Raw genomic sequence first — 25,102 nt, forward strand, 5'->3', positions numbered from 1 at the left:
GCCAGCAACTGCAGGGTTTTGAACCTGGCACCTCAGAATCCCAGGTTGATGTTCTGTCCACTGCACCACCACCAGTTAGGCTGGACCTGCAATTTTTATTTTATTTATTTTTTTTGCGTGAGGATTTTAACTATGAATTCAAGTTCTTTAAATAGATACTATTAGGTTCACTACAGGCATCCTGTCTCATTCCTTTTAAATCTTCTTCCATTCTATTTGTATATTCTCTTCTTTTTTTTCCTGTTCATTATGAGGTTTATTCATTTATTGACCATTTCTTTTCTTTTTTTTTTTTTTTTTTTTCATTTTTCTGAAGCTGGAAACAGGGAGAGACAGTCAGACAGACTCCCGCATGCGCCCGACCGGGATCCACCCGGCACGCCCACCATGGGGCGATGCTCTGCCCATCCTGGGCGTCGCCATGTTGCGACCAGAGCCACTCTAGCGCCTGGGGCAGAGGCCACAGAGCCATCCCCAGCGCCCGGGCCATCTTTGCTCCAATGGAGCCTTGGCTGCGGGAGGGGAAGAGAGAGACAGAGAGGAAAGCGCGGCGGAGGGGTGGAGAAGCAAATGTGCGCTTCTCCTGTGTGCCCTGGCCGGGAATCGAACCCGGGAATTGACCATTTCTAAGACCTAGCTCTGGTTTCAATGATCTTCTCCTGTTTTCTTGTTTCCTGATGCATTGATATCTGCTTTTTATTATTTCTTTATTGCTGCTTACATCAGATTTAATTTTCCCATTTTATTTGTTAAGGTAGAAGCTTAGATTGTTATTTGAGAGCATTCTTTTCTAATATAAATATTTAATCCCACATGTTTTCCTCTCACACTGCTTTTGCTATGTTGCACACATTTTTTAAAAAAAAATTATTTATTTTACAGAGACAGAGAGAGAGTCAGAGAGAGGGATAGACAGGGACAGACAGGAACGGAGAGATGAGAAGCATCAGTCATCAGTTTTTCGTTGCAACACCTTAGTTGTTCATTGATTGCTTTCTCACATGTGCCTTGACCATGGGCCCTCAGCAGACTGAGTAACCCCTTGCTCGAGCCAGCGACCTTGGGTCCAAGCTGGTGAGCTTTTTTGCTCAAACCAGATGAGCCCGCGCTCAAGCTGGCGACCTTGGGCTCTCGAACCTGGGTCCTTGGCATCCCAGTCCGACGCTCTATCCACTGCGCCACCACCTGATCAGGCCTATGTTGCACACATTTTTACATGTTTTTATTTTTGGTGAGTTTAAAAGATTCCCTAACCTCCCCTGTGATTTCTTCTTGGAGCTGTGGGTTATTTATGTCCTGTAGTACACAGTAAATATCCCCACATGTCAATTCACATGCACCTGCCTACGTGTTCTTCACAGAGGGCAAGGGGAACTTAATGTTTCATAATTTGCTTACCTACTCCCTTTCTAGTGAATGTTTAGGTTATTTCCAGTTAACCCTCTATGGGCCCGTGTAACTTTCAAGTCACATACTAATATATCGATACTTTACTAATTTATTTTTTACCACAAGGTGGCATATACATCTTGTTATATGTCTTCTTAGTAACCAATAACATTCTCTTGGTAGCGGTTATCAACTCTAACCTGAGATATCAAAGTATTATAAATGCTTTTGCAAGCTGTCTGCAGATAGAAGCCATAGGAACCATCTTGTGCAATTGTTATTTTTTCTTCTATCGGTGTTCTGTAAACAAGAAAAAGCCTACATGCCTGACCAGGTGGTGGCGCAGTGAATAGAGTGAATAGAGCCGGGGACGCAGAGAACCCAGGTTCGATACCCCGAGGTCACCTACTTGAGTGCCGGCTTGAGTGGGCTCATCCAGCTTGAGCGCAGGCTCACCAGCTTGAACACGGAATCAGAGACATGACCCCATGGTAGCTGGCTTGAACCCAAAGGTCACTGGCTTAAGCCTAAGGTTATTGACTTGAACAAGGGGTCACTCGCTCTGCTGCAGCCCCCAGTCAAGGCACACATGAGAAGCAATCAATGAACAACTAAAGTGACACAACTACAAGTTGATGTTTCTCATCTTTCTCCCTTCCCGTCTCTCTCACTCTTACTGGGGGGGAAAAAAAGGGATGGGGGAAGCTTTTGGTGAGGCATCTGCTCACGTGGCAGAGGCCTAACCAGCTTTGCTCCCACAGGGCCCAGAGTCTGCAGCGTGCCAGGGCTGCTTACGATGACTACCGCAGCGGCTATGACCACGTGCTCCGGTTCTTGTCCAACATCCCCAGCTATGAGCCCCAGGAGACAGACAGCCTCAGCCAGATGGAGACTAAGCTGAAGAATCAGAAAGTAAGACAACTGTTTCTGTGTTTACAGGTGCACAGTCACAAAGGGGAGGGTCAGAGGTCAGTCAGCCCTTTCGTGGAGGGGAGCCAGGGAGTGGCTACCACTTGCCCTGGTGGAGCTAGCTATGATCTCACAGGACCCCAGCCCTGCCTGACTCCCAGTACTAACTCTCTGAGAATGAGGACAGTAGGACAGTCTTGCTCACTTCTCCCTCCTCAGGGCCCAGCATGGGTCCAGCCCAGAGTGACACTCAGTGCAGGCTGGCTTAAATAAGCAAGTGGCTATAAAAATACAAGAGGCGTCTACATGAGGAAAACTCCCATTTCCAAAGGTCAGAGTCCTGGCTCCTTAGAAGGCAGCAGTGCCACAGGGTGAGGGACAAAAAACAGATACCCAGTAGCTTAAATTCAAATCCCAGTTCACTATTAGCTGTGTCCCCAGGCAAGTCACAGCCTCCCTGTGCCTTGGTTTCCTCCCTCATAACTTGGATAATGATGGTTCTCACCTCACAGAATTGTAGGAAGATTAAATGAGACAATCTAAGTTAGATATTGGAACAAAGCTTGACATGTTGAAACATGCAGTAAGCTTCTTTTCCTGGCAAAGGTAATTCCCTTCTTGGCCCTTCTTCACAAGGCCTTAGGACTGCCTTTGTAACAAATACATGCATACAAGGAAGCGATTCATTGTACTTTCACTATAGAAAAATAATTTCAGATTTAAGGAAGCCAGCTAATTTATCAAAGTGTTTATTTGTTGTTGTTTTTGTTTGAGAGAGAGAGAGAGAAAGAGAGAAGGGTAGGGAGAGAGAGGGAGGGGAGAAAGAGGAGAGAGAGAGAGAAACATCAACTTGTTGCTTCACTTTAGTTGTGCACTGACTGCTTCTCACATGTGGAAGGGACTAGACTTGGCAGCCTCGAGCTCAATCCGGTGACCTTGGGTTTTGAACTGGCAACCCTGGGATCATGTTGACGATCCCACACTCCAGCCAGCGACCTCAAGTTCTGAATGGGCCCTCAGCTTCCAGGTCAACGCTCTATCCACTATGCCACCACTGGTCAGGCTAATTTTGATTTTTAAAGTCTCTGTTGTTCTACAGAACCTGCTAGATGAAATAGCAAGAAGAGAACAGGAAGTACAGAAGGTCTGCGCTCATTCCCAGCAGTACCAGCAAGCTGTCAAGGTGAGAAGTAAATTCCTGCCCAGCTGGCACAGCCCTTGGGGAAATAGGATACTAGGTATCAAATACCAGAAAAAGGTTTTCTACTGTTTGAAGCAGTAAACTAAGAGGAATTTATCCCAAAGGAAAAAAATACAGAATAACAGTATAGGATAAACAAAATCATTATAACAGCATTATTTATAACCTAAGTGTCCAGTAATAGAGGAATGGCCAGGTAAATTACCCATCCAGTTGAAGGATGATTGTAAGGTCGTCAAACTGTTAAACCAGATGGTTAGGAGGCGGCAACCCGAGTTCAATGAAGAAAGCGGAACAACACTTTCTAGGCAGGCAGGGAAGGTGTGGAGGGGGAACTGTGGGCATCTTCTTTCTTGTCTCGCATGTTGTTCAGGGACGTCGCTATGTACTGTTGATGTACTGAGGGTTCCCACAAACTCCTGGCAGTTGGTAGAGGGTGCAGCTGAGCGGAAGATCTCTGCAGTCAGCCGGAAGGGCTGTAAGAACATTTCAGTCTCAGTTGGCCCTGTCTGACCTCTGCTATGTCTCTCCCCCAGGACTACGAGTTAGAAGCAGAGAAACTAAGGTCCCTTCTTGACTTGGAGAATGGAAGGAGCAGCCACGTGAGCAAGAGGGCCAGGCTCCAGTCCCCTGCTGCCAAAGTGAGGGAAGAGGTGAGCCTTGTGACTCGGTGCTCTTCGAGCTGCCCGGCCTTGCCGGGAGTGCAGCACACAGGCCTCAGAGATGCGTGTGCCATGGGGAAGCTGGGCTGAGAGCTCTCAGCGGGTGCCAACAGGCTTGGGAAGAGAAGATAATGAACTCGTTCTGGGGCAGTGACATTGATATGCCTGGAAAGACAGCCTGCTGGAGGTATCTGGGTCAGAGCCATGGATCAGGGAGGTTCCCACTCTGCCCCTGCCCCCCCCCCCCCCTACATACACAGGCTGAGGTTATTATTTCCTCTACACACAAGACCATTAACACCCAGTTGAACGAAGATCTGTTTCAAGGCCCCTGAGAATTTAGATTTCTGACTCTAAATCCAGTTTTCTCTCGACCAGATGAGATCACAGTAGAACTCCAGGTAGAAAGGGGCAAGAAGCTACCCTCTATCCCCAAATGCCAGACATTTCAAAACCCATCCCAGCTCTTTCTCGCTTAGCCTGTTGACTCCTGTTTGCTGATTGCTCTCCTGTAGGAAGCGGCTCTTGCTTCCAAGTTCACCGAAGTTAACGCCATCAATAGACAGAGGCTGCAGAACCTGGAGTTTGCTCTGAATCTGCTGAGACAGGTAATGAATCTTAGTGTAACCCTCTCTACTCAAAGAAGTTCCAACAGGTGAGAAGCAAGACTCACTCGGCCTCAGCCCGTAAACCAGTGGGAGAAACCCTTGCAAATGGGACTGGGTGGCACCAGTGCAAATGCTGGCCAAGCCAATGCCTCCACTGACATGAGTCTAACTTACATATTCCATCCGACATTCGCCGAGGACCCAGTAAAAGGTAACATTTTAAGAAGTTTAGGATAGCACTGTAATAACAAGAAACAAAGCCCCTCAATACTCAACAGCAATGGGTAAATTATTAGCTGTAAACAGTGAAGTAGAGCTCTGTCCTACTGTGGAAGTCTCTCTCTATATATAAGGTCTACCGGAAAGTTCTGTCCGTTTCTATCACAACAAGTTTCGACACGTAAGCACATGTTTATTTGGCTCATGTGTGCCTCTCTATTTTTATTACTTAATGTATACATACTGACGTAGCAAATTAACTAAAACAAAGTTGATTCACGTTCGTCTTATGTGTGAAGCGATAGTGTACCCATGGCTACTGATAAAGTTCATTTACGCCACTGTAATTTTTACGAATTTCAACAAGGAAGAAATGCTACAGAAGCATGTCTGTCGCATCCACCATATTCCCCGGACTTAGCACCCTCCGATTATCACTTGTTTTTGTCCTTACAAAATTTTTTGAAGGGCGAAAAATTCAAAAATGAAGAATAAATCAAACAAGCACTGGTTCAATTTTTCACATCAAAAGATAAAACATTTTTCAAAAATGGGATATACAAATTGCCCTCACGCTGGCAAGAAATCATTAATAATAATGGCAATTATATTATTTAATCAAGTTTATTGACGGTAAGAAAAATTTGTATTTTGTTTTATTCCAAAAACGGACAGAACTTTCCGGTAGACCTTATATATATTAAGTGCAGCAAGCAGGGTGCAGAACAGGGAACTTACCATTTGTGCAGAAAAAGAAACAGGTGGCACACAGTACAAACAGACTTGTTATGAGATGACAGGTTCCCTTCTAGCAAGAACACAGGACCAGAGGTGGAAAATGGCTTCATATTACACACTTCTAAAGTTTTAAAATATTTTACTAGATGCATTTAAAAAGAAACCTAAACTGCTTGTTTTATCTTTTAAAAAAAATTTTTTTTTTAATTTATTCATTTTTAGAGAGGAGAGGGAGAGACAGACAGACAGAGAGAGAGAGAGAGAGAGAGAGAGAGAGGAGAGACAGAGAGAGACAAGGGGAGGAGCTGGAAGCATCAACTCCCATATGTGCCTTGACCAGGCAAGCCCAGGGTTTCGAACCGGCAACCTCAGCATTTCCAGGTGGACGCTTTATCCACTGCGCCACCACAGGTCAGGCATTGTTTTATCATTTTTAAAAGTAAGCCTAGAAGTCCTGTGAACCCAGCATTTAAGAGTTCCTTGGGGATCACAGGACCACCTCTGACCTGTTCACAGGTGACCAGGTGGCCGCAGGCAGGCCTGTGGAGAGTCCGGCTTTAACCATGCACTGCCTTCTCCTTCCCAGCAGCCAGAGGTAGGAGGGAGCCATGAGGGCCAGCAAGGCCGCAAGCCAGGCTCCAGACCAGAGGAGACGTGGAAGATTCAGAAGGAGCTGGATGAGGAGACCCAGCGGAGGCAGCAGTTAGAGAACGAGGTCAAGAGTACTCAGGAGGAAATCCAGATGCTGCAGAATCAGAACCCCCAGGAAACAGTGGTGAGGAAGGAGGTGCTGAAGAAAGTCCCGGACCCTGCGCTGGAAGAGAGCTTCCAGCAGATGCAGCGGACCCTGAGGGAGGAGCAGCACAAGAACCAGCTGCTGCAGGAGGAGCTGGACGCGCTGCAGCTGCGCCTGCGCGCCCTGGAGCAGGAGACCAGGGATGGGGGACAGGAGTACGTGGTCAAGGAGGTCCTGCGCATTGAGCCCGATAGGTCGCAGGCGGACGAGGTCCTGAGGCTGAGGGAGGAGCTGGAGGAGCTGAGGCGGCAGAAGGGAACCCGGGAAGCGGAAGTGGCCCTCCTGCAGCAGCGCATCACCGCCCTGGCAGAGGAGAAGAACCAGGCACGGGAGAAGGTCACGGAGAAGGAGGTGGTGAAGCTGCAGAACGACCCGCAGCTGGAGGCCGAGTACCGGCAGCTGCAGGAGGAGCGGCAGCGGGAGGGCAAGCGCAGGGAGACGCAGGAGGAGGAGCTGAGCTTCCTGCAAGACAAGCTAAGGAGACTGGAGAAGGAGAGGGCCATGGCCGAGGGCAAGGTCACCGTCAAGGAGGTGCTCAAGGTGGAGAAGGACACGGCAGCCGAGAGGGAGGCCGGCGACCTGAAACGCCAGTACGAGGACGAGGCTGCCAGGGCTCGCGCCCACCAGCGGGAGAAGAGCGAGCTGCTCCGGAAGATCTGGGCCCTGGAGGAGGAAAACGCCAAGGTGGTGGTGCAGGAGAAGGTGCGGGAGATTGTCCGACCAGACCCCCAGGCCGAGAGCGAGGTGGCCAACCTCCGCCTGGAGCTCGTGGAGCAGGAGCGCAAGTACCGGGGCGCCGAGGAGCAGCTGCAGAGCTACCAGGGCGAGCTGGAGGCCCTGCGGCGCCGGGGCCCCCAGGTGGAGGTCAGAGAGGTGACCAAGGAAGTCATCAAGTACAAGACCGACCCCGAGATGGAGCAGGAGCTGCAGAGGCTCCGGGAGGAGATCGTGGACAAGACCAGACTCATCGAGCGGTGCGACTTAGAAATCTACCAGCTGAAGCAAGAGATTCAGTCCCTGAAGGACACCAAACCCCAGGTACAGACCAAGGAGGTGGTCCAGGAGATCCTCCAGTTCCAGGAAGACCCCCAAACCAAAGAGGAAGTGGAGTCTCTAAGGGCCCGGCTGTCGGAGGAGCATAAAAAGCTGGTGGACCTGGAGAGGGAGAGGGCTTCCCAGGAGGAGAAAATCAAAGAGAAGGAGGAGGAGCTCTCCCAGGTGAAGGAGAAGGTGGTCCAGCAGGAGGTGGTCAGGTACGAGGAGGAGCCAGGCTTGCGCGCGGAGGTGGACGCCTTCACCGAGAGCATTGACGTGGAGCTCCGGCAAATCGACCACCTCCGCGGGGAGCTGCGGCGGCTGCAGCGCAGGCGGGCCGAGCTGGAGAGGCAGCTGGAGGAGCTGGAGCGGGAGCGGCAGGCGCGCCGGGAGGCCGAGCTGGAGGTGCAGCGCCTCAAGCAACGGCTGGCCGACCTGGAGAAGGAGGAGGGAGAGGCCCGCGAGAAGGTGACCCTGAAGCAGAAAGTGGTGCTGCAGCAGGACCCCCAGCAGGCCCGGGAGCACTCCCTGCTCAAACTGCAGCTGGAGGAAGAAAGGCACCGGCGGCAGGTCCTGGAGAGCGAGCTCGAGACCCTGAAGAAGAAGCTCGCCAACCTGGAGAAGATGGAGGTCAAGGAGAAGGTGGTCTTCTCCGAAAGCGTCCAGGTGGAGAAAGGTGACACGGAACAGGAAATTCAGAAGCTCAAGGGCAGCCTGGAGGAGGAAAGCCGGAGCAAGAGGGAGCTGGATGTGGAGGTGGGCCGGCTGGAAGCCAAGCTGTCCGAGCTGGAGTTCCACAACTCCAAGTCCTCCAAGGAGCTGGACTTCCTCCGGGAAGAGAACCACAGGCTGCAGTTAGAGCGGCAAAACCTGGAGCTGGAGACCCGGAGGCTCCAGTCAGAAATTGAAATGGCGGCAACGGAAACACGTGACCTGAGAAACATAACCACGGTGGATTCGGGGACAAACCTCGACTCCAGACTGTGGTCCCTGGAGAGAGAACTGGACGACCTCAAGAGGCTCTCCAAAGACAAAGATCTTGAGATCGACGAGCTGCAGAAGCGCCTGGGCTCTGTGGCCGTCAAGAGGGAGCAGAGAGAGAACCATCTGCGGCGTTCCATCGTGGTCATTGACCCTGACACAGGCCGGGAGCTGTCCCCAGAGGAAGCCCATCGGGCTGGCCTCATCGACTGGAACATGTTTGTGAAACTCAGAAGTCAGGAGTGCGACTGGGAGGAAATATCAGTCAAGGGGCCCAATGGGGAGTCCTCTGTGATCCACGACAGGAAGTCTGGCAAGAAGTTCTCCATTGAAGAGGCCCTACAGAATGGAAGGCTGACCCCTGCTCAGTATGACCGCTATGTCAACAAGGATATGTCCATCCAGGAGCTGGCCATCCTGGTGTCTGGGCAGAAGTAGGCACAGCCCTGCCCCACAGTCTTCCCGGAAGCCGACACTGGCTCTCTCCTACCCCATAACCTCCTGGTGTCTGCTCCCTGGCCAGGCTCCTGATCTGTGCAGAACTGTGCATGCCACCCACAGCCTCTGCCAAGCTCCCCAGTACAGCTCACATACAAGAGGAATGGGCATTGGCTGCACCATCAACCCAGGCGAGACCTGCTTCATCCATTCAAAATCACAAAGCCCCTCTTTTCCTACACACTGCCATCAACAGACTCCCTGTGTGACACCTGGAACCAGTATGAACACTACTAACACACAAGACAACTGAGGCAGGCAAGCCACTCCATGCAGCAATGGCCTGTGCACACCAGGTGGGAAACTCGGGGGCAGAAAGGGCTCCCTCCCATCCATTAAAGGACAGGGCCCTTTGGGGCTGCCGACCTGCGTTCACACTCGTCCAGGAGTCTGGCTGAGCACTGACTTGCTGTCAGACGGCTAATGGGGAGACAGGTCTGGGGTCTGTGCCAACGAAGGCACAAGGACACCTGCATGGCATCCGGTCCTCTGTTGGCCAGCCTGTCCCAGGAAAACGCACCATTAGAGACTTTCCTGGTTCTGAAATGGAAGTGTTTCATGATGGACTGTGTTGCTGTCAGCCTTAGCTTCAGTGCCTTACAAGTCTTGCTTATTCTGTAATTGGTACTTAGGTGTACTGCACAGCTGATTGTTCACCAAATGAATTTCGGGTTCTCTGTATCTCCTGTATTACGTAAGAAAATGGAAAGTAATAGGGAACTCCACTTACTGTGCAAAAATAAACACCTGGTGGCTTGACTGATTTCATGCTAAGTGTGTTTCTTCCTCTTTGCTGTGTGTGGTTTATTGCCCCTACTCCCTCTTGGTTTTCAGCCAAAATGAATATCCCCTATGGATATCCATTTACCAGTCCCAATCACTTCCCAGTTCCTAAGGGAGAACTATTAGTAAATATGGTGAAAAGAAAAGAATGAAAAACAATGTATTGGAAACAATTTATTAAGTTGCTTTATACAAGATTAACAATTTCCACACCACCCGAACACCAGTCCAGTAGCTGCACCAAAGCCACAGCCCTTTCACACCTAAGAACGCACCAAGGAAAGCCCTGCAGCGCCGCGGCCCCGCGGAGCTGCTCTGCCTGTAGATCTGCCTTGCCATGGCTGTTTGTCATTCACTCTTTCTTACCACAAATAAAGCATAAACAAGAAAAAGAAATCTCCCCATCAAAGAAACATTTCCCTGAGGCAAGAGGCATCACTAGATTCTGACAAATGAGGGTATCTGCTCCAGCTGCACACTCAATGGTATGTGGGGGAGGGGCCACTGCAGAGGGACGGGGGCTCGGGCAGAATGGAGCTCATGGGTGGTCTCTGCACGGCTCTGAGCTCAGCATTACAAATCTCTTCTTTGGCTCTTTTGCTACTTCCTAAAACTATTCTGTAAACAAACTGGAAATCCAAGTTGCAAAAAGTATATATAATAAAGGGACAAGGAATCCATGTAGCCCCATGTGAACACATGTTGGTTCTTATGTAAAAAGAGCAGAGGCCTTGCGCCCCAGACACCAGGCGAACCTCGGCGTGAAGTGTGAGTTACTGAGCACTGGCCCCTGGGCGTCAGGGACCAAAAGAGCTGCCGGTTCAGACACACCTGTGGACAGACTTCACAGGATAGGCAAGTGTCCTAAAGCTCCTTGAGAAGCAGCCAGTGGTTAAGGGGGAACAGTATACCAACTTGGGGGTTCTGGGGTTCATTGTCTTAAGTCTGTCTGACACCCTCGCCAAGCTCAGCGGTGCATCACCCTTACTTAAGTCAGGGTAACTGCTGTCAGGAGCGCACTGGGACTTCAAGGCCCATCTCAACCAGACGCCCCACAAAGGCCCACCTGCAGCCCTGCCTGAGAATGGTTTCTGAATAAAGCAAACTGGAATGTCTCTCTGTGACTTGGAAGCCCTCATATCTTCACCCTTAAAGAGAGAAGGGGCTTTGGGGCTCCGCAGTCCACCTGCATGGACTAAAAAAAAAAAAATAACAAAATGGGGGCCCTGGCTGAATTCAGACCTGGGATTTGGAAACCCAGATGACCTTTAAGTCAGGACAGCACAGATTATGATGTGCAATGATAAACCTCAAATAAAACTGGCTATGTCTTAAGTACAGACATCTTTTAAAAAGGTCATCATCTGAGATCCACTTGGAGGGCCAAATGACATGTATAATTCTGCTCCACCATAAAGGCACTGGAATTATGTCTTCCACATGACGTGCGAAAATATGACATGCAAGGAACAGTCCCATTCTATCCAATGCATTTAATGGTAATGATGAAAACTGAGCCAAAAATAAGTGTCTAAAAATCCTATCACAATTGTTGAATCTCCAAAGATCTTTCTCTCGAAGAGCTTCATTATCATGTTTAGAGGATCAACTGCCCCACGATGAGCACACACTAGGTGTTCTGAGTATTTCTCAGAGACAAGGTAGGCCTCCCAACTGTGGCTTAGCCTGGGTTTCTGTCCACTTGAGCACACAGCCTAAGGATGGGATGGACACCACAACCATCCAGGGACCCTAATGTGGCCAAAAGGAGCCCCTGACCAGTATGGCGTTATGAGGTACTTTGACCAAATACCAAGGGGTTGGGCAGATTTATATATAACACAGGTGTGCCAGCTGCCCAGTCCTGCCACCAGAGCTCTGTGCATGACCTGGTACGCTCCCAGCCTAGAGCTGCCCCTCTAACGATTGTCCGCGACAAAGCCATGAGGCCCAGATCACCAGGCCACTCAATACCTCTGGAGAAGCACAAGGCTGCTCCCCAAACTGAAGGCACGTCACAAGTGCCCAGAGACGTTCCACTTAGCACTCACGCTTCTCCAGAAGAAAACCAATCAGCAGAAAGAGCGTACTGATTATCCAATTTCAGAAACCTCCTAGTTCAGCTTCTGGCCTTTCCTCTGAAGAGGTCACAATTTCCGTGGAACACTGGGCCCTTTCCCATGAAGCTGAGAAGCATCTGGAAAAGAATAAGCAAAAACAGTATAAACCTTTTAGGATCTCTGATTCCCTCATGGCAGTAGAAACCAAACCTCAATCAAGATCACTTCTTAAATAGCAAAAGCCTCTGTATAATGAGTATTCTGAAGCTCAAACAAGCCAAAAACAGAGGTGAGTGTGTTGCTACTTGGAGCAGCCTGCAGTGTGCCTGGCCCTCTGAGCACTGTGAAGGCAGCTGTTCACCGAGTCCTGTTCACAGACAGCTACTCTGCTATGCAATGTAGGCCCTTTCAGTTCTCAGCTACAACTACCGTCCTGTGGCAAATTGGAGTTCCATGATGAGGTTTGACAGTCACACTGAACTCAGGGCAATCAGCATTCCCACCATCTAAAGACCCTCAGGTTCTGTAAAGACAAGTTCAAAGGCACTAGCATTCTGAGTCCACATAAGAAAGCAAAGCAGAAACAAGTCACACAAAGTAACCAGTTTACAACCACCTGATGGAATCTTACAGCCTAAATGTCTAAAGGAGAGAAGAGGCTACTCAACCTGTTTTAGCATAGATGCTCTCCTAATAGCCTCTTAATACCCAGGGGGAAAGAAAATGATACAAGAAAGCATTTTTCCCGTGCCCTGGCCAGCAGCACAGTGGATGGAATAGTATCGTCCCAGAGTGCCCAGGTTCATTCCTGAGGGTGCCAGCTCGACCCACGAGGTCGCCAGTTCAAGCCCCAGTTGGGGCACAAATGAGAAGCAATCGCTGGCACAACTAATGGGAACAAACCGATGCTTCTATCTCTCCCCCTTCCTCTCTCTCTCAAAAAAAAAAAAAAAAAAAGGAAATAAAGCACTTTCCCCCCTTTTTGCTGAAAATACCAGACCAACAGTCATCTTTCCAATGGCTCTTCAATTACTGTATCTGTTTGAAAGGGTGACATTCCTGAAAGCAAACAGAAGCAAAAAGCAATCTCTTTGAAAACCCACAAGCTCTCACCCAGGTAGCTCTGTAACCCTATGTTATAATCTCAGATACAGCACTAGTCACCAGTTTGTGGAGTGAGCCCACTACATTTCCCTGCTTCTCCAGGGGAAATAGAGTAACTGCTGATACAGGCTCAGCCCTCGGTTTTTTTCTGAGAAGCAACAATTCCACCTTGGAGATTTACAGCAGGCTCCTGCACCCAGATGGCCTCTGGCATTCACTACAAATGCATCAGCCTAGGGACACAGGGGCCAGGGCCCCACAGCAAATCTGAAGGGACAGACTCCAGCAAAGTTGGGGCCAGTGCCCTCAGCACAGCAGAGCTTGGGCATGCCCAGTTGGGCAGTTCCCCATCGTAGTCCCACCAGGGTGCCAGGGTACCAGTCTGCCAGGGTGGCTCCAGACTCAGCTTCCTGAGAAATGGCTCTCCCTGACCAATGTAGCCCCCTGGTCATTTCTGGAGCAGGTCCAGAGTAGTAAGAGCAGTAGGCCAAAACCAAGATCCTTGAGGCTCTATACCAGTGTTCCATTAGCTGTACCTAAAAAATCAGGTCCCAGGAAAGGGTGAGGCCAATCGCTGATGATGAAGGTGCCAGCTTCTCACAGCTATAAACCTAGGGCTTGTAGAGGGTCCCATTCTGAAAGCCATTGCTCTCTGGAGAGGAAAAGCAAGAGAGAAAAAAAGGGAACACTGCCCCAACTCCTATTGTGCCCCCAACTCTGTTTTTACATCTGAACTGAACTGGCAGCTGCTCCTCTCCTGGACACACTGATATCAGAGGGAAAGGTCCCTTTCGAAGCCTTGCCACTGTGACCTCTTGCTACTCCTTGGATTTCCTCTTTCACCTATACTGAGTTTATCGAGCCTTTGCTAGCTGGTACCACCTGGAAGGTATAGCAGCTTGAATTTAAAGGTTTGTAGTGCCCCAACTAGCCAAGGGTTGTGGGGTCCTCTGCCTCACACACAGGTCATCCTGATTTCCTTTGTGATCACATGGGGTAAGGCTGACCCAGGGGCTGGGGACCAGGGGAAATCACGAAGTAGAAAAAGCCAGGGCCTCGAAGGACAAACCAAAAAAACACAGTGACAACGAGGCAGAAACACTGAAATCTTTGGCAGCAGGCAAGGCATCTACTGGCTGGAAAGGGGAGTGGCGCAGAGTGTGCATGGCACTCTGACCGCCTGGGAATTACCTGACAGACTCTGCGGGACGTGGGTGGACACGGCAGCATGTGGGAGAGATGCTGTGTGGGGCGGGCTGGAGTGCAAGCCAGCCAGGAGACCTGAGGGCAAACAGGAGGGGAGAAAAGAACAAAACACACACATTGAAGACAGGAACAGAAAAGCGACCTCCTCGGTGGTTCAGAGCCCCAGACAGCCTGCTGGCCAGTCCAGGCAAAAGCCCCCATGGAGGGGTTCGTCTCGGTCCCCAGAACACTGCCCAGACACAGGACACACACCAGACACACACAGGAACCTGGTGTACAACAGGACTCGCTGTCACAGCAGAGGCCCGGGGCACTTTCTGTGCCTGCAGCATGAAGAGAAGAAGGGGAGAAGCACTTACTGTGGCTGAGGCCATGGTGAAATGTCCCAGGGGCAGGGCCCGTGACGATGGCATCCTTGGAGACCCCTGCTTTGGCAGAGGAGTCCCCGCTCAAGGAGAGCACATGAAGAGGAAATGGGGAGATGATCCCCAGGGAGTTCGAGTTCACGGCCCCAGGCGGCTTTGGGCTGCCTGTCTTGTAGGATGAGGGCAGCAGATTTAAGGGCGATGAGCTGGTCAGCAGCACAGCCCCACTTGTTCCTTTCTGGGGAGGAGATACACAGAAGGGTCAGAGCTCCACCTGTGCAAGGCCTGTTCACAAACCAAACCTGTTAATGCATAGAGTAGGGGCATGCACATGGACACAAGCTGCCCTTTACGCAGGTACCCTAGTCTGCAGCCCTAAAGAAGAAAGAAAACAGTCTAGCCTGGAGTGCCCTCCAGGACAGTGTTCACTTTAAAAAGCAGGATATTAAATATGCCTCCGTTGTGCCTGACTGATGATGGCGTTGACCTGGGATGCTGAGGTCCCAGGTTGGAAACCCTGAGGTCACCAGCTTGAGCCCAAAGGTCACTGGCTTGAAGCCCAAGGTCGCTGGCTCAGCTGGACCACCCCAATCAAGGACATATGAGAAGCAATCAATGAACAGCTAAAGTGCCACAAATACAAGTTGATGCTTCTCATCTCTCTCTTCTTGTCTCCCTGTCTCTCACAAAATAAATACGCTCCTTTGTGCAAGAAGAAAGGGAAGAATATATATAGATATCCACAAATATAGATATATACAAATACGTGGATGTGTACACTCATATACATAAAACATATGCACTTGTACATATTCATCTGCATTTTTTTGTTTTTTGGGTTTTTAAAATTATTTATTCCCAAACAGGTGGATTAGTAGCTAGAGCATCGTCCCACTGCACCGAGGTCACAGGTTCAATCCCCAGTCAGAGCATATGTGAGAAGCAACCAATGAGTGCACAACTAAATGAAGCAACTAAATAGAACAAGTTGATGCTTCCCTCTCTTTCCCTCTTCTGTCTCCCTTCCTCTCTCTCTCAAACCAATGAGAAATTTTTAATTTTTTAAATTGATTTTAAGAGGGGGAGAAGGAGGAGAGAAGGAGAGAAGAAGGGTGAGAGGGAAATATCAATTTGTTATTTCACTTATCTATGCATTCAGTGGTTGATTTTTGTATGTGCCCTAACCCAGGATCAAACATGCAACCTTGATGTATCAGGATGTCGATCTAACCAACTGAGCTGCCCGGCCAGGACTGATCTTTGTTTTTAGAAAGAAACAGGGAAAAACCCTGGAAACTATGGACCATTGTTACCTTGCTGAGTGATAGGAACAGGAAAGAAGCAGGTAAGATCTCACTGAACATACCTTTCTAGTTTTACCTTTGCAACCACACAGTCATTTTATATATTGGAAAAATAAAAAAAGATTTCTCCCATTTCCTCAACCTGCATCCAAACTTCTATAATTTCCATAGGCAAGCTTCACTAACTACTGGACTTTGTCAGATCATCTGACCTGCAGTCCTTCAAAACCCAATTGGGAGAATCACTTTTATAAGGCATTCATCTTCCTACAGTGTGAACATCTCTACATAACTAATTATCTAATAGGTAGTATTATTTTCACCAACTTGTTTGGAGAGATGGACCGGTAAGAGGCTATGAAAGGGCAGTTTTGTGGCTCATTTCATACCCTCCAAATTCACAGCCTCCCTGCAAACAGTCCTTTCTCTATATATATTCATCCTCCTAAGAAGTTCCAAAAGATTCTTGCCAACAGAAAAGACAGGACCAGAAAAACAGGAAGCCCAGTCCCTTTTCTGATTTCTAGGCTTACTGTTTCTACCTGACGTTCAGTGTCAGTTCTGTCTGACCAGGGCAATCAGGCGGCCTTGTCCACAAGAGCCACAAGGGTGGCTGCTGTACTAGGATACTCACTGGCAAGGAGGTAGAAGATGTCACGCTGCTAACTATACTGGGCTTCAGGGAGGAGGTCAGTAACTTGGCCACTCCCTGGGTCCCACCACTAGAATCTCCATTTGGACCACCGGGAGGGGCCACCAGGGTCAGCTTCTGGGAAACAGGTGGTTTTTTCACTGCAGAGCCTGGGATAGGACGGCTGGTGGGCTGTCCCGTGGAGGGAGGCTGTGCACCGGGGAGCAGATTCCCGGAAGTGGAGCTCTGGGCTGGTGTTCCTCCAGAGGAAGAGCTGCCAGAAGAAATCCCATGTTTGGAGATGGAGCTGGCAAAGGAGCTACTCTTATAAGATGGCCCTGAAGAGCTGGCTGAGTGCTGTTTTGCCGGATGGCTCAGGGCAGCGGAGGACAAGGCTGGGGTCTTGTGAGAACTGCTGCTGGAGGCTGGCGCGCCACCTGAAGAGGCTGGTGTGGAGGGATGGAAACTATGGCCTTTGGCTGCCGTCTTCACGAACTGGAGGAGGGAACGATGACACTGTGGGGAGGAAGGCTTTGGGCCCTGGAGCTTATTGACAAACAGAGCTGGAGAGGAGAAACTCTTCTGCTGTTGAGTGCCTGCATGAAAGACTTTTCCCTGGGGGCCAGGCACCGGAGTGGCCACCTGGGAAGTCCGTGGCAAACCGTGGTGTTTTGCTTTGGACTGGTGCCCTTCTGGTAGCCCCTTGCTCAGGGACCCCTGACAGGACAGCTCTTTGTAGCCAGAACTCTCCGGTTTCTTTTCCTGAGAGGACTGCCCCAGTGCCAGAGCCTGTTCAGCCAGAAAATTGAGGGGTGACTGCAGAGAGCTAGAAGGTAGTAGGGCAGAAGGGCTAGCCTTCGGAAAGTTCCTTTTTTCTTCCGTACATAAAACACCTGCAACTTTCTCTGCAGGCGCTTTAGAGGGTACAGGCAATGTGAACTCGGAGCTCCCACTTGCTCTGCTGTTCAGCGCAGCCAGTTCCTTGGACACGGCCTCCAATGAGGAGGCTGAATTATGGATCAAGTCTCCATCCAATGAGTCCTCCATGCTGACTGGAGTGGGATTCGCAAGGCTGCCCAATGCCTGGGTTGACAGCTCCCTGTTTGCAGCTCCAGTGCTCAGGCCTCCTCCTGGGTGTTCTGAGGACAAAGCCAGGGGGCCACCAATCTGGCCTGATGGGACCAAAATCTTTTTATCAGGCTTAGCAGATGATTCCTAAAGGAAAGCAGAAATGCTGATGTTCAGAAATGTCCAAAGATACAAACACTGGCCCTGTTGTGAGAACACCACAAAGTCCTAAGAATCAGACCTTCTATGTAATCACAAAGGAGAAGACAGTAGGTGACATGCCTGCATGGATTTGAACTCGTCCAGCTGGCTGGGGCTGGGCTTACCAAAGTAAGCTCTGCTGTTAAGTACACAGACACCCACAGGGAAAGTCTTCTCTGTTTCTGAAAAAATACAAGACTTGAGCAGACACACTCTCCCTACCAACACTCCCACTACCTCAGGATGCTCCTAGCTGTCATCAGAAAATGATGCATGGCATGAAAACTGTCTTGAATTAGTTTTCTTTTCCTCCTTGGTTTTTCCCAGCACCTGTCTTCTCAGGGGATTCAAAAGAAAAGTCCTTTCATGGGAGTAGGAATGGAGTCTATCGCATCACTCCTGCAGTCCAAGTACTAAATGCAGCGTGTCTTAGACATTGTAGAAGCTCAATAGATACTCAAGCCATTTGCACAGCTTCTTCTCCCAGACTGTCCTGGCACACAATAAAGCCTCAGGAACTGGTAAAAATTTCATTAAGTCGAAATTTCTACTGCATCGAGAGGTTTCTGCAATATCTATAATCGTTCTCAGTCTCTATCATCTAGCCACTATACTTCCTTTCATTTCCGCTAGGTAAACTCAACAAAGTCACCTGTCCTTCCTGTTGTAGCTCCAGGCTAACCTGTACTTGGCTGGGCGTGTGTTCTTCCATTCAAAGATCATCGTTACAGCATGCTACCCTCACATTCACAGCGCTTCTCACTCAGAGGGCTGTCAGGAAGACCTCATTTAATGCCACAATAATCTCAGAAACTGGCCAGGTGGGTACTGCTCCCTAGAACTGAAGATGGAGGGTACTACATGGCCCAGCTCAGGTCTCTGCCCTGCCAACAATCCCAGGCCCCTCTGATGGGCCTGGCCTGCCCGTTGGTAAAACCTCAAAAGTGGCATCCTGAAGAGCTGTCCCTCAGACCAGCAAAGCTCAGTGAGCTGCCATTCAAGAGGTTTCATGAGTCTGGCTGGAAAGAGATGAGAATAAATGGCCTATGACCTAAGCAGGCTGACTCACCTTCACCTTGATTTTGGAAGGAGCCATTACTTTCTTCTTAGCCCTTTACAAAAGAATGAACACAGAAAAGGTTTAGAAAACACCCACCGAGGAGATAAAAATGGCAGTACTCTTGAAAAATGAAAACACTGAGACACTCACAGGATTGATGTCAGGTGCCCGTGGCCTCGTCTGCTCTCCTTAAATAGAGTTCTGAAACAAACGGAGAACATGGCAGTTGGTGTAAGCCTCCCAAAGCAAAGACTGTGCTTCTAGAGCTTCCTACTCAGTACCTATTAGTCATTAGATGTCAGAGCATTAGTGACTTCATTGCTGGTAAGAAGGAAAAAGCGGCTGGGCTGGCCACCTGAAAGCCAAAAGTCTAGGATTTACCAAAAAGCTAAGGCTCTGCATCCAAATTTCTCACAGTGATTTTCCCCAAAAGGCAGGAGTGCTTTTCTTATTGCCTATTCTCATCCATTCTAAAAGTAAAATAAGGATTGACCCACAATGTCTCTTTCCTGAGGAACTCAACAAAACTACCTTTATGCCTTTCCTTACATATCCTCAAGAGTCCAATCTATAAGGAGAGGAGCAAGTCCATCTACAGATGGAATACTGAAGTGAGAAAAGGCTCTAAGATTTGTCCAACCCACAGAAGAATCAGGCCCAATCAAGAGCACTAACTCAAGGGGAGGATTCTGGGAAGATGGCAGAGCAGGAAGCACCAGAATTAATTCTCTCCCCACCTGGCCAACAACTGTACTGGCAGAATCTCTCTGATGTAACTCTTCTGGAACTCTAGATGGTTCAAGGCTTACAACTTCCAAGGGAAGACTTGGATGGGTAAATTGTGGGCTAATTTCAGGTAATTTTAGCTTTTAGCACAGTTGCAGCTACCCATCCCCTAGACCCCTGGTTGGCAAACTGCGGCTCGTGAGCCACATGAGGCTCTTTGGCCCCTTAAGTGTGGCTCTTCCACAAAATGCCACGTGCGGGTGCTACTTCGATAAGGAATGTACCTACCTATATAGTTTAAGTTTAAAAAGTTTGGCTCTCAAAAGAAATTTCAATCATTGTACTGTTGATATTTGGCTCTGTTGACTAACACGTTTGCGAACCACTGCTCTAACCCCAGGGCAGGCAGCTGTGCACCTATTCCTAAAGTGGCTTGCAAACAACTTGCAGGAAGAAGGGTAAGCAAAAGGACCTCATCCTGCAAGCAGTGGTGAGATTCACCAGTTCACACTGGTCTGACAGAACCAATACCTAATTTTTTGTCGTTTGGCAAACCAGTTGTTAAAATGGCACTTGTAATCAGGGTTCTCTCTAAGGTGGGTGCCTAAGCAGCCGCCCAATGTGGAAATCACAAATTTACATTCCTTACTCTTTTTTAATGTTCATCTGTGCAACAGCAGATTTCTAAGTACCCATAGAAATGTTCACCTGACCAGGTGGAGGTGCAGTGGACAGAGTGTCGGACTGAGACGCAGAGGACCCAGGTTCAAAACCCCGCAGGTCACCAGCTTGAGCGCGGGATCATCCAGCTTGAGCACGGGCTCACCAGCTTGAGAGCAGAGTCACTGGCTTGAGCATAGGATCATAGACATGACCCCATGGTCACTATCTTGAGCCCAAAGGTCACTGGCTTGAAGCCCAAGGTCGCTGGCTTGAGCCCAAGGTCACTGGCTTGAGCAAGGGGTCACTTGCTCTGCTGTAGCCTCTCAGTCAAGGCACATATGAGAAAGCAATCAGTGACAACTAAGGTGCCGCAACAAAGAATTGATGCTTCTCATCTCTCTCCCTTCCTATCTGTCTGTCCCTGTCTGTCCCTCTCTCTTGTCTCTGTCAGCAAAAGAAAAAAAAAAAGGCAGGAGACAAAATGAGGAGACAAACATGTCCCAAATGAAAGAACAGAACAAAACTCCAATAAAAGAATCAAACAAAATAGAGACAAGCAATCTACCAGATGCAGAGTTCAAAACACTGGTTTACAAGGCTATTCAATGAACTTAGGAAGAAAATAAAACTCAGTGAGAAATTCAATAAAGAGATATAAAACATAAAAGAGAAAAATAACCCTGTTCAGTTTGATCAGTGGTAGAAGTATGTGATGTCCTGGGTTAAATTCTCAGTCAGGGTACACAGGAGAAGCGACCTTCTGATTCTCCACCACTACCCTCGCCCTTCTCTCTCTCTCCCTCTCTAGCAGCCATGGCTTGAATAGTTCGAGCAAGTTGACCCTGGGTGCTGAGGATGGCTCCATGGCCTCTGCTCAGGCGCTGAAAGAGCTCGGTTGTTAATCAACGGAACAGCAGTCCCAGATGGGCAGAGCATCGCCCTGTAAGAGGCTTGCTGGATGGATTCTGGTCAGGGAGCATGAAGGAGTCTGTCTCTGCCTCCCTGCCTCCCTGCCTCCCACCTCTCACTTAATTAAAAAAAAAAAAAAAAGTTTCCATCATAGCAGCCATTATCTCAATACAGGAAAGGGCAGACTGAGGTAGGAAGGTCAGGCAACCAACTCTGAATTGAAATGGGACAAAGACTGACAGAGACAAAACCCCACAGGTAACTTCCTTTTTCTAGGAAAGACCAAGAAGACCCGTTCATAGAGACCAGTAAGCCCCCCAATTCCTCATGTGAAATTAGGCAAGTCAACCAGACAGTGATTCTCTGAGAGGAAGGATCTTCTGTTGGCACAAAAGAAGCACTCAAATATTTTTTTTTTTTTTGTATTTTTCTGAAGTTGGAAATGGGGAGGCAGTCAGACTCCTACATGCGCCCAACCGGGATCCACCCGGCATGCCCACCAGGGGGCGATGCTCTGTCCATCTGGGGCGTTGCTCTGTTGCAACCAGAGCCATTCTAGCGCCTGAGGCAGAGGCCATAGAGCCATCCCCAATGCCCGGGCCACCTTTGCTCCAATGGAGCCCTGGCTGCGGGAGGGGAAGAGAGAGACAGAGAGGAAGGAGAAGGAGAGGGGTGGAGAAGCAGATGGGCACTTCTCCTGCGTGCCCTGGCCGGGAATCGAACCCAGGACTCCTGCACGCCAGGCCAACGCTCTACCACTGAGCCAACCGGCCAGGGCCTCGAATATTTCTTTATTGCAACGATGTCCCACCTCATCATCACACATAATGGCTGTTTATGGACCCTCACCTGGCCTGCATCCAGCCTTTGGGCCAGAGAGGTCTGACTTCAGCATCCAGAAACACCTTCACATAGTCCTCCCAGGAATGGGCCTTGTTGTTCCTCTCTGGATCATAGCTCTCCAGTTTCATCTTCACCACATGGCAGAGCAGCTCCCTGAGGAGTAGACAGAAGTAAGAAACTTCAAACTACCCCAAATGCTTCTTCAAGGTTTTAATCATGTGCTTTCACCAGCCCTGATTAAAGTAAATGATTCTAACCTTCATTAGAAATACGGGAACATGCTCAGACACTGACCCCACAAACCCTCCAATGAGGCAAGGACCAAACTTGGGCACACCTGATTTCATCATTCCACTGAAATTTCTTCCGGGGTCCCATTATCCTCCTGCCCCCCTTTTCTTCATCTTCCTCCTCATCAGAACAAATTCGTTCTCTCTGCTCCTTGTCTTTCTCCTCTTCCAGCATCCTACAGGTGAACAAATTAAACAGGACCCTAAGGTCACCACAGAACTGCTTCGTCCTGTGCCCATTGCCTCTCCGTCCCCCACCCCCAAGACTTCTAAGATAAGAAGGTGGGAATGCTGACAAGAGTGATGGTACATACTTACTTAGCAACTTTGGCTTGCGTGTGGGCCTGGCATTCATCCTGGTACTTGGCCATCTGCTCTGGCATTGCCCTGCCAATGGCTTCCTTAAGCTTCTGGAGAGGCTCCTTCAGACGTCCCCCCTGCAGGGAGGGCGACATATTATAAGTCTGTTTTCTGTACCTCTTCTCATACTGAGGACACACTACAGAAGTTAATTCACAGAGGCAGTGCAGCAGCACACATGGCATCTCTGAAGACTCAGTCACCCCCCCCCCCTCTGGGTCCCAAAGTGAACGGCTCCCCTGCAGAGTCACCCACCTGTTCATAGAGGTGAAGTTTTCGAGCACGCTTGACGAGGGTGTCCTTGCTGCAGGGCAGGAATGAAGCAAGATAGGCATACACCCCAGAACGAACTTGGCTACTCAGCTCCCGAGTTTGTACCTCAATGCTGAAGAACAGAACAATTTTCAATGGGGCGCAGCTCACGGCATCTTCTGTCATTAGGTCACCCCACCATGGACAAGAAAGCGGAGCCAAAAGCAGGTAAAACCTTATCTTGTCAGTCACACAATGTAACCAAGTGGCCAGTGCAACGGATCTCCAATAGTCCCCAAACAGAACTTCTTACACCTGATGAACTAGGCGAGGTCAAGTTGGCTAAGGCTCGCAGGTCAAAGACAAGACCAACTCCAAGGTCATCAGGGCCTGAGAGAACAAGCCCTGAAGTTCTAAATTTCATAAATGACGAGGCTGTAAAAACTTTCAAACTGGAAAGTGAGTTACTAGGATCATTACTTTCCAGTAGCACTTCCTTACTCTTCCAGTTCCCAGTTCTATCCGGGATCAAGAAGTCAGCGAAATCCTTATCTTCCCAGTGTCCCCGTCTAGAATAGCAAAACACTGCTTCCAGAGTCTTCGCTCCCAGTTCCCCGCTTGGCAGGCGCTAGCAGGAAGTGCGGAAGTAACGTCTCATCTGCGCTGATCTTCAGGTGCTCTCCACAGCCCAGCCTTCCTGACCCAGTGCCAACCCCCATCCGGGCCAGGCAAGGTCCTTTGCTAGAATACTCCCAAGTCTTAACTGCTCGTGCTACATAATGCAAAATGCAACTAAGAGAGAATCTCCGAGGTTTGGTCATTTGGGAGAAGTGTTCCAGGATGACGCACCTTGGCCCAGGAGCAGAGTGAGAGCAAAAAGAGACTGCCGAGGTACACTGAGGAGCACCGGGAGTAGGCTCCTGGCCGTATCACACCATCTCTTATTTTCCCAGAGACAGGCAAGCAACACCTTCTCTCTCATCTCATCTCATCTATTTGCTTCCAAATCCAAAATCCACTTCCAACAGGCCATGACTATGACATACAATGTTCTAATAACTGCTGCCTAAGATTAGTGAGGTCTGTCATTTTCTAGAGACAAATATTTGGTGTGCTCCCCCCTTTAAAAAAATTATTTTTTTTAATCTCCTCAGTGGTCCCCTTTATGTAGTTTAATCCCACTCCCACTTCCCCTGGCCTGCTCAACCCAGGCACGGGAACAGGAAAGAAACAGAAGGTACTCACTCTAAGAGAATGCCGTTAATATCCTGCGTGAAGAACTTCTGTCTGCTCTCTCCCTCAGCAGCTCTGGCAGCCTGGGTCATAGCAGACAGTAACAGCCATTAGTGCACTTTCCCCACAAGACCCTCACACTCACCCACAAGCACAAGAGCAGTCAGTCCCTACAGAACAGCATCAAGTCCTCAACGTGCCCTTCCCTACTTGGCCCTAATCTCAGATTAAGTTCACCTGTGACAACTATAGGCTCTAGAAATGGTATATCCAGCTCTTTTCAAATGTTGCTGAATCATCAATGGACTGTCTGTTCTACCCAGGACTTGAAAAATAGTCACATAAAAGAAAACCAGAGACAAAGCAATCATTACACATCCGATTTGGCCAGCCAGCTAATGCTTGTGCCCAAAACGCTACCATCTAAACTGCAAGTTGGAATTTCCATACATCTACAGTAAAAAAAAATAAAATAAAAAATAAAAACTTTTAACAAACTTGCAATATTTGAAGGTCTTTATCTACCAAAATAATAATAATGTGCTACTTTAGCATGTAAGGACATTATACTTTATTGAAAATTCATAATCTACTATAGTACACCACAACCTTCACTATCCAGACCACTGAAATTACTAACATCCCTTACTACCTATTAACACAAGATATAGCAGGTTACTACACAGTGTTTTGCCTCCTATGAGAACACATAACACCTGGATGGCAAGCTTGGCGACCCCTGAAGCAAACATAGCAAGCAGCCACAGCCCTGAAAATACAAGTGAGGAAAGCAAGTTCTGCCCGAGTCTGAACCAGTGGTTCTCATGCTTGGCTGCACACTGGAATCACCTGGCAGCTCTGCCCAACCTAGACAAATCACATGAGAATCTCGGGAATGAGGTCCACAAATCTGTATTCTTTATAAAAGACCCAAGCATCAGTACTTTTTAAGTAAGTAACCCTGGTGACTCTAAGGTACAGAAAGGACTGAGAATCACTGATCTAAAT

General features: G+C 49.0%; 2 protein-coding genes across 5 annotated transcripts in view; one reads left to right on the plus strand and one right to left on the minus strand.

Moving 5' to 3' along the window:
• Positions 1-9,799, plus strand: part of PPL (periplakin) — a 56,037-nt gene extending 46,238 nt beyond the window's left edge. Inside the window, exons 18-22 of one of the 2 annotated variants that reach the window (XM_066382673.1) lie at positions 2,151-2,301; positions 3,398-3,481; positions 4,036-4,152; positions 4,677-4,769; positions 6,313-9,799. In XM_066382673.1, the coding sequence (XP_066238770.1) occupies positions 2,151-2,301; positions 3,398-3,481; positions 4,036-4,152; positions 4,677-4,769; positions 6,313-8,976 (3,109 nt within the window). In that variant the 3' untranslated portion in view covers positions 8,977-9,799. The remainder of the gene's footprint in view (positions 1-2,150; positions 2,302-3,397; positions 3,482-4,035; positions 4,153-4,676; positions 4,770-6,312) is intronic. The other variant, XM_066382672.1, reaches the window with a different exon arrangement.
• A 181-nt stretch (positions 9,800-9,980) lies between these two features.
• The window catches only part of UBN1 (ubinuclein 1), a 34,481-nt gene continuing 19,359 nt past the window's right edge, over positions 9,981-25,102 (minus strand). Inside the window, exons 8-19 of one of the 3 annotated variants that reach the window (XR_010751165.1) lie at positions 24,107-24,177; positions 22,865-22,994; positions 22,568-22,686; positions 22,297-22,425; positions 21,966-22,112; positions 18,969-19,019; positions 18,828-18,870; positions 16,493-17,704; positions 14,549-14,792; positions 14,175-14,264; positions 13,520-13,635; positions 9,981-12,016 (exon numbers count right to left, since the gene is read on the minus strand). Coding sequence is in view for 2 of the 3 variants with exons in the window: in XM_066382674.1 (XP_066238771.1) it covers positions 11,967-12,016; positions 14,175-14,264; positions 14,549-14,792; positions 16,493-17,704; positions 18,828-18,870; positions 18,969-19,019; positions 21,966-22,112; positions 22,297-22,425; positions 22,568-22,686; positions 22,865-22,994; positions 24,107-24,177 (2,286 nt within the window). In the remaining variant the exon portion in view is untranslated. The remainder of the gene's footprint in view (positions 12,017-13,519; positions 13,636-14,174; positions 14,265-14,548; positions 14,793-16,492; positions 17,705-18,827; positions 18,871-18,968; positions 19,020-21,965; positions 22,113-22,296; positions 22,426-22,567; positions 22,687-22,864; positions 22,995-24,106; positions 24,178-25,102) is intronic. The other 2 variants (XM_066382674.1, XM_066382675.1) reach the window with 2 other exon arrangements.

This window comes from Saccopteryx leptura, chromosome 4 (genome assembly GCF_036850995.1).
Source record: "Saccopteryx leptura isolate mSacLep1 chromosome 4, mSacLep1_pri_phased_curated, whole genome shotgun sequence".
NCBI classification, from domain to species: domain Eukaryota; kingdom Metazoa; phylum Chordata; class Mammalia; order Chiroptera; family Emballonuridae; genus Saccopteryx; species Saccopteryx leptura.